At 34.7% G+C, this 13,682-nt stretch overlaps 1 protein-coding gene across 7 annotated transcripts in view; it reads left to right on the top strand.

Annotated features, from left to right (window-relative positions):
* The window catches only part of LRP1B (LDL receptor related protein 1B), a 677,950-nt gene that overhangs the window by 552,602 nt on the left and 111,666 nt on the right, over positions 1-13,682 (top strand). For all 7 annotated transcript variants that reach the window (XM_027695895.1, XM_027695888.1, XM_027695892.1 and 4 more), the window contains 7 exons: positions 172-321; positions 3,344-3,466; positions 5,271-5,390; positions 7,536-7,664; positions 8,589-8,711; positions 12,032-12,172; positions 13,311-13,498. In XM_027695895.1, coding sequence (XP_027551696.1) covers positions 172-321; positions 3,344-3,466; positions 5,271-5,390; positions 7,536-7,664; positions 8,589-8,711; positions 12,032-12,172; positions 13,311-13,498 — 974 coding nt within the window. The remainder of the gene's footprint in view (positions 1-171; positions 322-3,343; positions 3,467-5,270; positions 5,391-7,535; positions 7,665-8,588; positions 8,712-12,031; positions 12,173-13,310; positions 13,499-13,682) is intronic.

Below are 13,682 nucleotides of genomic sequence, written 5' to 3' on the forward strand. Positions count from 1 at the left end.
GCATCTGCTCCATGATTATTCCTTGTTATGTGGCAGTTAATTCATAGTCATTACTGGTTGGGAGACCAACACCTGCATGGTCTGTGCAAGCTCAAGATAAACCTGAAAATTAAACTATAAGGCTCTCAGTCTGTGATAGGTGTGATGCACTAATTTGATGTCTCTTTCCAGATAATACAAACTGTGCTTACTTCTATAAACTTGGAATAAAATCTTCAGGATTTATTAGCTGTAATTCAACTTCCCTTTGTATACTGCCAGAGTGGATATGTGATGGATCTAATGACTGTGGAGATTATACAGATGAACTAAAATGCCCAGGTAACTGTAAAAAAATAAATAGAACATTAATTTTATTTTTTTAATCTTATTATGGGGAGGGCAGTGTTTCTAATTATGTTGCAAAACGTTTATTCAGTCAATACTGATTTATTTAATATGGATAATAATATAATACTGAATGCAGTTTATTCACCTTTATTTTGTATTTCATCAGATTATGCAAATTATTACAAATTAATACTGCAGTTTTCTTCAGAAAACTGCAATATCTAGCTTTTTATTTCCTCCAGGTCAGGTCTGTCATTTATCATTTTTTATTTAAGTAAAACATGAGTCATTAAAATGTCATGCTCATCAAGCATCAGCATAATTACTCAGGAACTTTTATTAGCTACTGCTTCAGTGAGTGACATTTCTTTTCTTCCTGGCTATTTTTTACTTTCCCTTTTATTTGGTTGAGGTCCCTGGGATAGGCTGCCAGGGTAGAATCCAGGGTTATTGCTTTTGTGATTGTTCTGTTCTTCAGCCAGTAAAAGGGGATCATGACACACTTGAGTCCCAGACACAGGGCTAGGGTTATTGCTGTTTATTTAATGTTATCCAATGAATTATTCACAATATTAAATTCTTACCTAATGAAGGATGGCATTTATGTGTTTGCTCTGTTTTTATCCAGAACCCCTCATTTGAGTTGGAGAATATTAAGTCCAAAGTCTAAACATATCTATAAATAAAGAAGTGATAAACTATATTTAGAATGAGAATACTTTAATCAATAGAGGTTTATTGTATCCTGTTTGTAGGATTAGGTCCATCCTAGGAAATTCTCATCAAACTGAATAGAGTGCACTAATAAAGAAACTCTGGGAACATCAAGCCTGTATCTCCTTTCCTGCACCTCAAGCTTATCTATATATATATATATATAAACCAAAAAATTGATAGTGCTTTTTGCTTATAGTATTCCTGTTACTTTTGTCTTCCAGAACCACGTTCAGTCTTTTAATCTCTAATCTACCTGTATTCCACTTTACACCTGATCTTGCAGTCCTTCAGTAATATCCTTACTCTTTACTTGCCATGGCAAATAAGCCAGGATATTTTAAAATTCCTGCTTTCAACATAAGAATATTTTGGTCATCTCAACCTGCCTCTCTCTTGAATATACTAGACCAGTATCCTGTATAGCAAATGAAATCTTACTTTTGCCTTGTATCAGTGCAAATACAATGTAATTTTTTGTTTCTATTGGTTTTCATAATTGGCTTATGCTAGAGTATAATTGTCCTCCTGTGACCTGTAACTCTCTTTCTTCTAAGAATTAGTATTTATTAATAATATTTACTAAATAATAAATTTTATTAATTTGTAGAAATACAACTTTTAATTTTATGTTGGTAAATACTCTCCAGTTTTTGCCTAGAAATGAACATAATCTGAATATTTCCATTTAATATTCTGGTTTTCTGTGTGATAATCACACTGTGCCACCAGAAGTTTCTATTAGAATTCCCATATGTTGTGCCAAATTTAATGATGAAAATATTACCAGGATCCAGAGAAATCTAGAACTTCAGCACTACTGTCAGTCAACCTGACATTAAAAACATTCCTCCTTTCTATGAGATTCATATTAAAATTATAGTTTCCATTCTAATCTTCATATTCTCTACATTCTCTTAGTTCTGTAGAATTATTGTATATAACACTTCATTGAGCTCAGAATAGCTTATATTTACTGTATTTCCACAAAAAGAAAGCTTTTTTTCCATACCAAAGAGGATTTTGAGGGCAGTGTGCTACAGCTCCAGTAAACTAATGTTGCATAAGTACACTAATGTGCATTTTATTCCATCGTCCATTTATTTGTATCACTTTTTTTCTGTCTTTCAAATGTGTGCCAAAATGTTCCATCATTTTAGTGTGTGACTAATTGCCTGCATCATCCCTCCCTTTACTTGGGAGCAGCACCATTCACATTCAACCTACACGTGATTTCCTTTGCCATTTCATTCAAAACTGACCGACTTTGGCACATTAAATTTTTGAGTGTTGTTTCTATTATGAATATTATAACTCCCATTAGCAGTTTTGTTCAGTGTCATTGTTCTTACAGAAAATTACAGCAAAAATACTCATGTAGGAGTAGCTATACTTAGACAATCTTTATTATCTGCCTAATCAACATAGACGCCCCACTTCTTTCTTTGTTCTTTTTTCGCTACTCATACAGCTGTAGAAGCCATAAATATGATAACTTTGTCTTTCTTTCTAAAAGAAAGGAGGCTGAAAACCAACCCAGTGCTGATTACCTCAGTACACTGAGGGAATAATATAAACCATGGCAGAGTTTCAGTGGTCTCCAGTGCTCAGAACTCTATCTCCTGGGTTTTCCCAGGACCTTGCCTAAGATTTTGAAAATAACCTATTATTAGATTAATATTTGTGCTTAAATAATGGAAATAAATATATAGCATGTTTTCTTTCCTCACACCTGTTTTCTAAGCATTCATAAAAGTAAAATTTTAAATTACTTTCACACACTACAAACAACAAAGACAACAACTTTTGAATTTCTGACAAAGTCTAAATCTCTGGCTCCAACGTCACTGGTGTAGCTCCTGTTAGTCAGCACATGAATCAGATTTGTAGCTTATCCAGTGATAAAAATACTGCCCCCATTAGGTTCTCTTGTAAATTATGGTAGCTAGATCAGAAAGGTAATTCTGTCAGCTGGTGTAAAACATGAAACAATGTTGACCTGTCTGACCTCAAAACCTGTAAACTGAACTCCTTGCCTCTATAGGCCTTTTGATTTAGTTTGAAGCTGTGCTCTGATTCTTCTCTAGAAAAAAAATGAAGTATTTCAGCTCCCTAAACTACTTAGCTGTCACTATTTTTTTTTTAATTTCTGTGAACACAAATTATATAAACAGTATTTTTTTCATTTTTAGACATAAACACTTTGTCCATTAGTATTCAGAAATTTGACAGAAATGTATTAGGCTCCTAATCATACAAGTAGAGACCATTTTACATTACATTCTTTATTTTATCACAGTTCAAAACAAACCCACATGTGAAGAAAATTATTTTGGTTGTCCTAGTGGAAGATGTATTCTGACCACCTGGCTTTGTGATGGGCAGAAAGACTGTGAGGACGGAGTAGATGAATTGCACTGTGGTGAGCATTTTATCTTTCTTGTATTTCTGTAATCACTAATTCACTTTGAAAACAAACAAGTGTGCATTTATATCTCAGAGATTTATTATAGACCTATATAGGAATATCTTTATATATTTTTAGATTCAGCTCTAATACTTCATGTTACCAATACCTTAAATTCCATCTCATGCCAGAATGAAAGCCTTTTAATTTCTTTTTCTTAAGGATATGTTTATATACAGATTTTTCTATTACTTTAATATTTAACAATTCCATTAATTCAAAACTCCTAATTTTGAAGGAGTTTTACTTCAAAAAATTTCCTTCTTTTCTATTTTGGACAAGTCTGGAACAGTTTTAGATATAACCAGTTTGAATCAGTATCTAGACCCCAACAGGAAATAGCCAAACATAAAAGTGGGCATTCCTTTGCATCAGAGGCCATACAGGTATAATTGTTTAAAGTAACAACAAAAGTAATGTGAATAAAATAAAGCATGAGCTGTGAACTGGGTTAAGGGTCTGTTGTGTCTCAGATTTTTCAGATTCTTAAATTCTGCCTAATTGAGGAGCAATGCAGGTTGGTTTCACTGATGATAAGAACTGATCTTTTATCTTCAATTTGTATGGATTAACTGAACAGATTATTTCTGTAATGAAATTGTAGCAGAAAAGGAAAAAGCAGTATGAAATTTTCCTATTCCCTATTTAAATAAAACCTGAATTTTTTAATTTTTTTTTTATTTTTTGCTTTACTTCTTGACATGACCAAACATTATACTTTACTCTCCTCATGGCCCAGTTCCCATTAACATGCTTCCATATTTAGTTTGCAGTTTACATTGTATATATACATCTTATAACTTCAAAATTAGGATGTGCTGTGCACTGTGACAATCAGAAAGTTTTGTGTTGACCACATTTATCAAGTGTAACTTGGTGTTTACATTTCCAGGTTTTATTACACATACATATTTGTATACAATATTGTAAAATGTATTAGCTGATTTTTTGTGGGTGAGAGGGAAGGGGATTAAGTCAATTCTGCTTTCCCTGCTGGTCACTCTTACCCATTTTGAGGTACTTGTTACAATAGTCTACTTGTAAACTCAGATTGAATTACTTATTTTTTTTTATTGTAAATTCTGATTGCATTACCTAAAATCCTTTTTACTCTTAACATTAAAATTTTTTGTCATCAGTTAAAAGAAAAAAAAAATCCTTAAAGAAGTTTGAGAAATGTGCACGATCCAAATTTTTCAGAAAATGTCACAAGAACAGCATTGATTTATAAGAGCTGTGCAGTCTGATTCTAAAGACAGAAAAATGTTATTTTAAATGTATAGAAAAGTGTAAATGGGCCAACAGAATGCAAACACACAACAGTTTTCTCATGAGAGAAAATAACATAAAATCTCTTAAAGATGGAGATAAATACTGAAATAGCAGGATGAAGTCTGTGTTGAAAAATTTGGATAGTGTCCTCTCTGCCCTACTACCCAAATAAAGCAGTTCACTGTAGTTCTAGTATTTATGTTAAATACACAAACTAGACTTAGCTTTTAAAGTGTTTGCCCTCATCCCACTAGCAAAATGTTGGAAAATATTAGAATGTGTTTGAATGTTTCACTGTTTATTTACTTTTATAAATGTTTTGGTGATGCAAACTCTGAGACAAACCGGTGACACGCTGAACAGCAAGATTAGGATTGTACTGTGTTTTTAATACCTGGGAAACTGGGGGGACAGAAGGGAGCAGTATGAAAATTCCTAAACTGTGCTAGAAAATGCAGGGAATGCAGTGATGTTGTGTCATTCCTAGATTCGTCCTGCTCGTGGAATCAATTTGCTTGCTCTGCAAACAAATGCATCTCTAAGCAGTGGCTGTGTGATGGTGAGGATGACTGTGGAGATGGTTTAGATGAAAGTGATGCTATTTGTGGTAAGTAGGATAATTTTAGTTCTGCATTGTGTCAGGTCATGCATAATGAAAGAGATGATGTGTTTCAAGAAGATGGTGGAAAGAGGACAAGAACAGCATCTCCAAAGAGTGTTTGCTTTAAGGATAGAGTATGAGAGGATCTCCTCCCTTGGCCCCCTTCAATTAGCTGATGGAGTACTTTTTATGGGGACTGTATGATTTGTGTGCTCTGTCAGTAAAGATATGAATAGCACACCAGTGTGGGCAAAAGGACAACAAAACTTTTCTCCAATTCCCACCCTTGAGGTAAAACCTCTTTTTGAGTTTCACATTTCAGTGGTAGGTGCTTAAAGACTAAAGATGTGCGTGTTTTTTCCTCCAGCTCTTTCTCCTATTCCCTTTAATTTTTTGTATATACAGTCATAAGCATTATTACATAATATTCCTCTCAAACTCCCAAAGCCTTCAAGGTGCATAAGGATTTGAAAATTTTGTTTTCATTCTGGGGCTCGATGGACTGGAAAAGTGTTAGTGAATTCTTCTCAAAAGAAAATCACATTGTGTCAAGTCATACTCTCACAATTTAATAATATTTATACATTGGTTCCATTGTTAGCTGCTGTATTTTAAGATTTAACTTTTAAATATTTGTTCCTTTTCAGAAATTCTCTTATTTAAATTTCATTCAACACTGAGTATTTTATTCCATATTTCATGTGTGGTACCACAGTGCTGAAAGTGTTAATTAGACAGAGAAGAAATCACTTCAGCTTATGTTCAGATTTGTGGTGGCCTAATCAAACAGATGTAGAAATGTGATCAAATGAAAAGAATGGAGGTGGAACTTATACTGATTTTATATGGCAAAATGTGAATTAATTAGTACACTAACTTCAAGCTGACATCCATCTACAATACACTTTCCATGGTATTCAGGTCCTACTGAGGAGACAAGCACCTCATCTGAGAATAATATAGAACAGTGTGAAACCCTAAGAGACATGAGGACCTGAAGCTTAGTAGGAATAGAAAAATGGCGATGAAAACAAAGGCCAGCAAATTGCAAAGTGTCACTACAAGATTACTTATTTTTTTTCTTTTAAGGTTGTTCAGAATTAACTACTTTTGATATCTTGACTTGTAACGCATTGTAGATCTCTTGTTAGAAGAAAACTCACCAATAAAATTGTAGACCATCTCTCAAAGAGGGGAAGATCTGCACCAGTTATGAAGAGGGGAGAGTTAAGGCTGTATTTCTCCTTAGGAACAGGAGATGGACTTGAACTACAAGAAGATAAGAGAGATCATGACTTCAGATTTTTTTTAAAATCAGTATTTATTTAACATGAAGTTTAATTCCAGAAGTATCAAAAAATGGCCAATGGGTATAAGTAACCAAAAGTTGCCACTTTTGAATAAATAGGACAGGAAAATTATTTTCTAATATTTTAATATTTTACTAATTTTTAATTAAAATTAGTAGAAAATGCACTGTTGATTTTTTAATGAAACATATTTAGCTTATCTAAGAGAATACATTAAGTGATTGTGCAAAAATTTACTTCCACACACAGTAAAATTAACCCTAGGATATAATATTATCAGGAGAATAGCCCATTAAAAAAAAAAAGTCAAGTAAAAAATATGTAGAGTTATTTGAATTAGAACTGTCAGATATTTTTTACTCCCACTACTTTTGTGTTTGGTCCACATTGTTCTCTTCTATGTGGGACTGACTCATGAAAATTTTGAATGTATTTAGCCTCCTGGAATAGTCTGGTGATTCAAGGATTATGTGGTTTACAAAGTTAGTTCCTTTGTTCAGTCTCTCCAAACATGCAGTCAAACACACAGACCAAAACTGGTTTGAAAAGTTAGTCTGCTGGATAGTTTTTATGAAGTGTGGGAAATTAAATTCCCTTGCAGATTATTAAGAGACTGAATAAATGGAAAGATTGGAAGAAATAGGAGGTTGTCAAAATTTTGCTGTAAGTCTTAGTCAGTATGTTTGTCATAATGTGCAGAACAAAATCATCTCTGAGTTTTACTTTAAATTAAACCCCTGTATTAGTCATTAGCTATTACCATAAAAACCTCAGTTAGGACATTCCAGCTCAGGATATTCCATGATTCTGTGTTTAAGACTCCCACACCATGTTTTTCCAGGCTCAGTGACCTGTGCAGCAGACACCTTCAGCTGCCTGGGCTCCCACGCCTGTGTTCCCCGGCACTGGCTTTGTGATGGTGAGAGAGACTGTCCCAATGGAAGTGATGAGCTGTCCACAGCAGGCTGTGGTATGTTTGCATGTCAAAAAATGTATTTATTTCCTTGGTCCTTTTGCCTTTATAATATCCAGATGCTGTTTGTTTCTGTAGTATTGTACCCTTTTACTGCCAAGATTGCTGCTAAAGATTGATGGCCCACATGTGAGCACACATACCAGAATCCTTTAATGTTTTAATCAGCCTGACATCTTCAGGCTCTCTTAATATATACTGAGGCTCACCAGCTGAAGATCAGTATGTGTGTCACGTTGTAGACATTATGCAGCATGTTTCCTAATGAAAATTAGCACATTATTGACTATGCAGTTTTACTGCTCTTCCTGAAGAAAATGCTGCTGCTCCTGTCAGGGAGGTTGTGCATCAAGAAGGGAGATGCAGTACTGTCTTCAATTTATTCTGGCTAATTGTTCAGGTCTTGACAACTCCTGCCCTACAAACTATTACTTCCAGTCTCCTGAGATACATTTCTATTAAAATTGTTAGGAGTTCAGTAATAGTTTCATTGAGGTTGTTTTTTTTTTAATTAACTTATAAAAATGGTATAGAAATATGTTCTATATATTTTGAGTGTTTACAGACTTCAAAGAGCATTTGTTCAGGAGCAGAGTAACATAGGAAGGACATCTCTACTTCCCAAATATTCTTTTCCTCAGAAGCAGACCTTAGGCTAGTTGTAGACAGCATCAACTTCTGAAGCCTTTCTGTTTTGGATTACAGGAGATTTTAGCCATCCTTACTCCAGCTCTCTGTGGTAATGAGTAGCTTTTTCTCCTATTGAATTGTGTGGCGCTTTTGTATGACTAAACAGCTACAGTTGTTTCCATTGAATCCACTCAAACTAACTACTTCTCATTTCATCTCTGTGTAAGAAAATTGGCCGTATATCTTATTGTTCTCAATTTCATTTATTTTTATGTACTGTATTTTCCTTAGCTCCTAATAACACTTGTGACGAGAATGCTTTCATGTGCCATAACAAAGTCTGCATTCCCAAACAGTTTGTTTGTGACCATGATGATGACTGTGGAGATGGATCAGATGAATCTCTGGAATGTGGCAAGTATAAAAAAAATAGAGTAAATACAAAAATTTCAGACTTTTAACTGTAAGGCATTTTTCAGGGTCTGTTGTTTTAAGTCACTATTGAAAAAGAAAGCTCTTCTTTTTAAAATTATTTTAATTTTAACTTTTAAGTTGTGCATTAATTAATAGAACTTAATATTTACTTGGATCTGGAACTACAGTGGCAAATTATTTCCTATAGTGTCTTACAGTTGATTGTTAATAACATTTAACAGAATTAAAAAAATGTACTTTCTAGAATTTCTTGCTTAGTATGTATATCTTTTATATATATATTTTTAACTTTGTCTCTATGTGTTTTTTCTATTAAATATTAAAACATCTCTGTCATGATTATCACTGCAGTTAAATGATATCAACTAAAACCATAGATGAATGTTTAATTATCACTATTCACATGAATTTAGGGTTTCTTATACTATGTGAATATCTATACAGTATATCTACACCATACTCAGAAATATGAATCTGTAGAAATAATATTTATGGAAAATATAGAGCAAATGTTCCCTCAAAACATGAGTGATTTTGTGCCATAAAATCTGTGTTGGTTATTTGCTCTTAGATGTGCTCCAGAAATGAGAGCCACAGCAGAAAATAGCTGGGTACATGTTTTAGATGTTTCTGTTGTACACACCACCTGTAGAGTGTATGTGCATGAAGGATGAGAGTAGACAACCAAAGATTGTAAGAAAAAGCATTCTCGATGTTAGCATTTAGTAAAATTCGTCATGAGTTGAACATGTAATGGAACATTTTAGGAACAAAATATAATGTAGCAAACAGTGTTTTATTTGTTTGTTGTATAAAAATCACAGAATCCCAGAATATGCTGTGTTGGAAGGGCCCCACAAGGATCATAGAGTCCAACTCCTGGCTCTGCACAGGACATCCTCAAGAGTCACACCATATGCATGAGAGTATCATCCACACACTCCTTGAGCTCTGTCAGCCTTGGTGCTGTGCCCACTGCCCTGGGGAGCCTGTTCAGTGCCCAACCACCCTCTGGGGCAAGAATCTCTTTCTAATATGCAACCTAAACCTCCTCTGACTCAACTTGAGGCCACTTCCTTGGATCCTGTCACTGGTCACCACAGAGAAGAGATCAGTGCCTGCCCCTCCTCTTCCCCTCATGAGGAAGTTGTGACTGCAATGAGGTCTCCTCTCAGTCTCCTCTTCTCCAGGCTGAACACACCAAATGCCCTCAACCACTCCTCACACAGCTTCCCTTCAAGGTCCTTCACCATCTTTGTTGCCCCCTTTGGATGCTCTCTAATAACTCTCAAGAGCAGAAGGGAGACAGGGTGAAGTGAAATCCTGAAATTCATCTAGTGTGGGTATTTGGTTCTCACTACCAGCTGTTTCATTCTGATGTCCTCCACCTCTTGCTAGCGTAGGCAACTGGATTCTTGAAGAAGAAAGGGAACAAACAGGCCTTTCCCAGCAAACTCCATTTGCTTTTCTCTTATGTAAACTACAGGGTGTTGTGAAAGGAGCAGTTTGTGACAATAAACTGTTGTAAGGGTAAACTGCTAGTTCATGTAGTTTAAACCAAATCAGGACTAAATCAGGTTATTGATTTATTAATTACAGAAAACTAACTGGAAATTACTGAGTTATGTGTTCAGTATCAAGCAACAACACAATGGGTATATCATAGCTCTGAAATGTTGATGGATCTTAGGAGTTTTCAAACTCCATTTTATAATTAGTCCCAAAATGTTCTGAGCACATAGACACAAAGAGAGCAGAGCTGTATGCACCTCCTGCCCCAACCTAGGATATGGGATTCCTGGCACACATTCCCATCAATGCACAGAGGGCTGTAACTCTCCATCAGGTCAGGAAGGCAATTCCACTTGGTGCATCCATCCTGCCAGATCCAAAGCCAACAGACCTGTGTGATACTTACATTGTTGTTTTAACAAACGTGATTTTCTAGGTCCTTTTGCCAAAAGGAGGCCATGAGAGCAGGTCCACACAGTAACAAAATTGTGAACTGTTTCCTCTGTCAGTAATAGTTTGTGTGAGCCAGAATCCAGTATAGAAAGTGACTCACTATGGTTTTGTTCCTCTATTATCACAATATCTATATTTATCATAATAATATTTCTGATCCAATATTGCTTGGAAAGCAGTCTTCAATAGCTAAATACCTATTTAGAACTAAGCAGTCACAAACTTTGGAAATACATTTTGTTTTTTTTAATAATCGCTTGCCAGTGTATTTAATTTATTTTCTATAGCATCACATACATGCACGAAAAGTATACATACCACTTAACATACTGACAAATAAATAGTGTTATTTTGTCAGACCTTTGGAAAGAGACAGAAGGAGAAAACAGCAACAGAACTGATCTAATTGTAGTATGGACCTGCCTTCAGGCACTGGCTCTATTTAATTTCTGCTGGGCAAAGTGAAATCTCCAGCAATGTTTGTTATGTGCTGCACTGCTTCAATGCAATTTTCTGTTAGCTGGTAATCAAATACACACCTTAGTGTGGGACTAGTATGGTAAACTCATTATACTCTAATTTAGGAAAGGTTTCATTCTTTTATGAGAAAGGGAACTACTTGTAGAGAGTAGGAGTCAAATTCCAAAACACACTTCTCAACCTGTTGTGGGATATAATTCATCGAGATTTTAAACTTCTGATTTCTGATTTGACTGCAAACTAGGTAGCCTGATCACAGCTCTGTTAGATTGTAGAGCTAGACCTTTTCCATCTTGATAGCTAAAAAACCCAGGTACTCTGCAGCAGCCAGTCTACTTAGTCAGCATGAAATTTGGTTTGTAAGGTATTCCTAAAAGCTGAATTAATGGCATGTATTTAAAAATCTAAGTTTTGTTATTGTTTGATTGGGTTTTTTCTCATTTGTATCATTGAAAGGCATATTTCTTGTTTTCTAGAGTATTATTCAGAAATAATATAAAAATGGGACTGGTGATTGAAGCAGTCAGTTCTTTTATTTATTTTAAAGTTACAATCATTCTAATCCTTGAAAATTTCTTTTGACTCCATTGTATAAACCTGTCTTTTTAATGAAATCCTAACAACAAAAAAATAGCAATAACTCAATCTTACTGTTCATATGTTTCTGTGTGTATTGTATCATGACTACACAGTGCATGAGAGACATTTGATTTCTCTCTTTTGAATAAACATGTAGCGTTTTATATGTCTTTATGGAGCAAAAGATGCTTTTATTTACATTGCCTCAACATATGCAAAATTTTGTGTTGACACTGCGAAAGAAAATATGAAGTCACTGGTTGGTGTATTTGCAGGATATCGTCACTGTCGTCCTGGAGAGTTCACCTGTGCTGATGGAAGATGCCTGTTAAATTCCCAGTGGCAATGTGACGGGGATTTTGACTGCCCAGACCATTCTGATGAAGCACCTATCAACATCAAATGCAAAAGTTCAGGTTTGTATTCAATTTTTTGAATGACACGTGTGACCTTTCTTTTTGGAGAGTCAGTGGTTTAGGGTTGTAGTTCAGCAAACGTAAAACCTAGTAGCTTAAATCTCCAGTGCTTTCATGGTGATATTCCTTATATCTTGCAAGGAGAACGTGTTCTGAGCATCCAAAACCTCAGTCCACAAAATTCAAGCCACAGTTTCCTATGGCATAAGATGGCAGATAATTCCTTAATATATAAATCCTGTTAATACTAAAATAAGATTATACTAATGTAATAATTGCCAAATTTTCTCTCTTGCTCTGAAAATGTTTGCTGTGTTTAAGATATTTATCACACAGAAGCAGATCATGTAAAAGGGGATGTAAAGTTTCTCTCACTATAAATAATAAACACTGGTTCAATTTTATCAGCAAATTATTGACCAAATGCAATTGGTTTTATAGATATTTTCTACTCACATTAATAAGTTGGCCGAGGTCTGACTGGTTTTTGAGAGGGAAATTAGTCCTGGTCTGCACGTTATTCTGTTTGGTGGCTTTTTCAAAGACCAATTCTTCTGTCTGTGCCTTAGGATTTTATTGCACTTTAGCCAGGTCCTTTACATCAATTTTGATGGAAAACACTAATTTGGTTTGAGGTGAGGCAACATACCTGCCTTATATGCAAGTGTTCTTATTGTGATTTGAAGGATCTGAATGTAGCTGAAATAATTAATTCAAGTTTTGCAAAGAGGGAAAACATATATACATATCATTAGACAAGAGATTAATCAGAATTCAGTCAGTCATGTTACTAAACACCTCAGCATCCACAGGGGAGAGAAGCTATGCCTTTTAACTTTTGTAAACTGTAGAACTGTATTTTGTGCTGAGATAATGTAGAGGATTCTCCATTATATGAAAACAAATATGTAGGAGGGAGAAGTAAGTTGAAGTCTTCACACATTTTCCAGAAGAGGAATAACCTTTAAAGATAATGAAAAGATATTATAATGCTATGAATAAGGAATAAATATTCAATTTTTACACAATTATTTCATCTCACATGCACACATAGCAGCGGATCCATGAGAAAATTAATTCTAAACACTAATAGATGACACCAAGTTGTTGCTCTCTTTTTTTTTTGTTTGTTTTCCAGAGCAGTCATGTAACAGCTCTTTTTTTATGTGCAAAAATGGCAAGTGCATTCCTCAAAGTGATGTTTGTGATAACAAAGAGGATTGTAGTGATGGGTCTGATGAGAAAAGCTGCCACACTAATGAATGCCTCAGTAAGAAAGTTAGTGGCTGTTCGCAGGATTGTCAGGATCTTCCTGTTGGATACAAGGTGAATAAATACAAAATGTGGTGTGATATAATGCAAGTTTTTAACTCTTAAATGTTTAACTACTGTGTGATTATTATAAAACTCCACTGTGCGGTAATTCCTTGTAATAAAGTAGCTTACCTATCATAACAAGAACATTCAAATTTTTATTTTCTGTAAGGAAACAATTGTCAATGATATTTAA

This window comes from Neopelma chrysocephalum, unplaced genomic scaffold (genome assembly GCF_003984885.1).
Source record: "Neopelma chrysocephalum unplaced genomic scaffold, ASM398488v2 Primary Assembly neopelma1_103b, whole genome shotgun sequence".
NCBI lineage: Eukaryota > Metazoa > Chordata > Aves > Passeriformes > Pipridae > Neopelma > Neopelma chrysocephalum.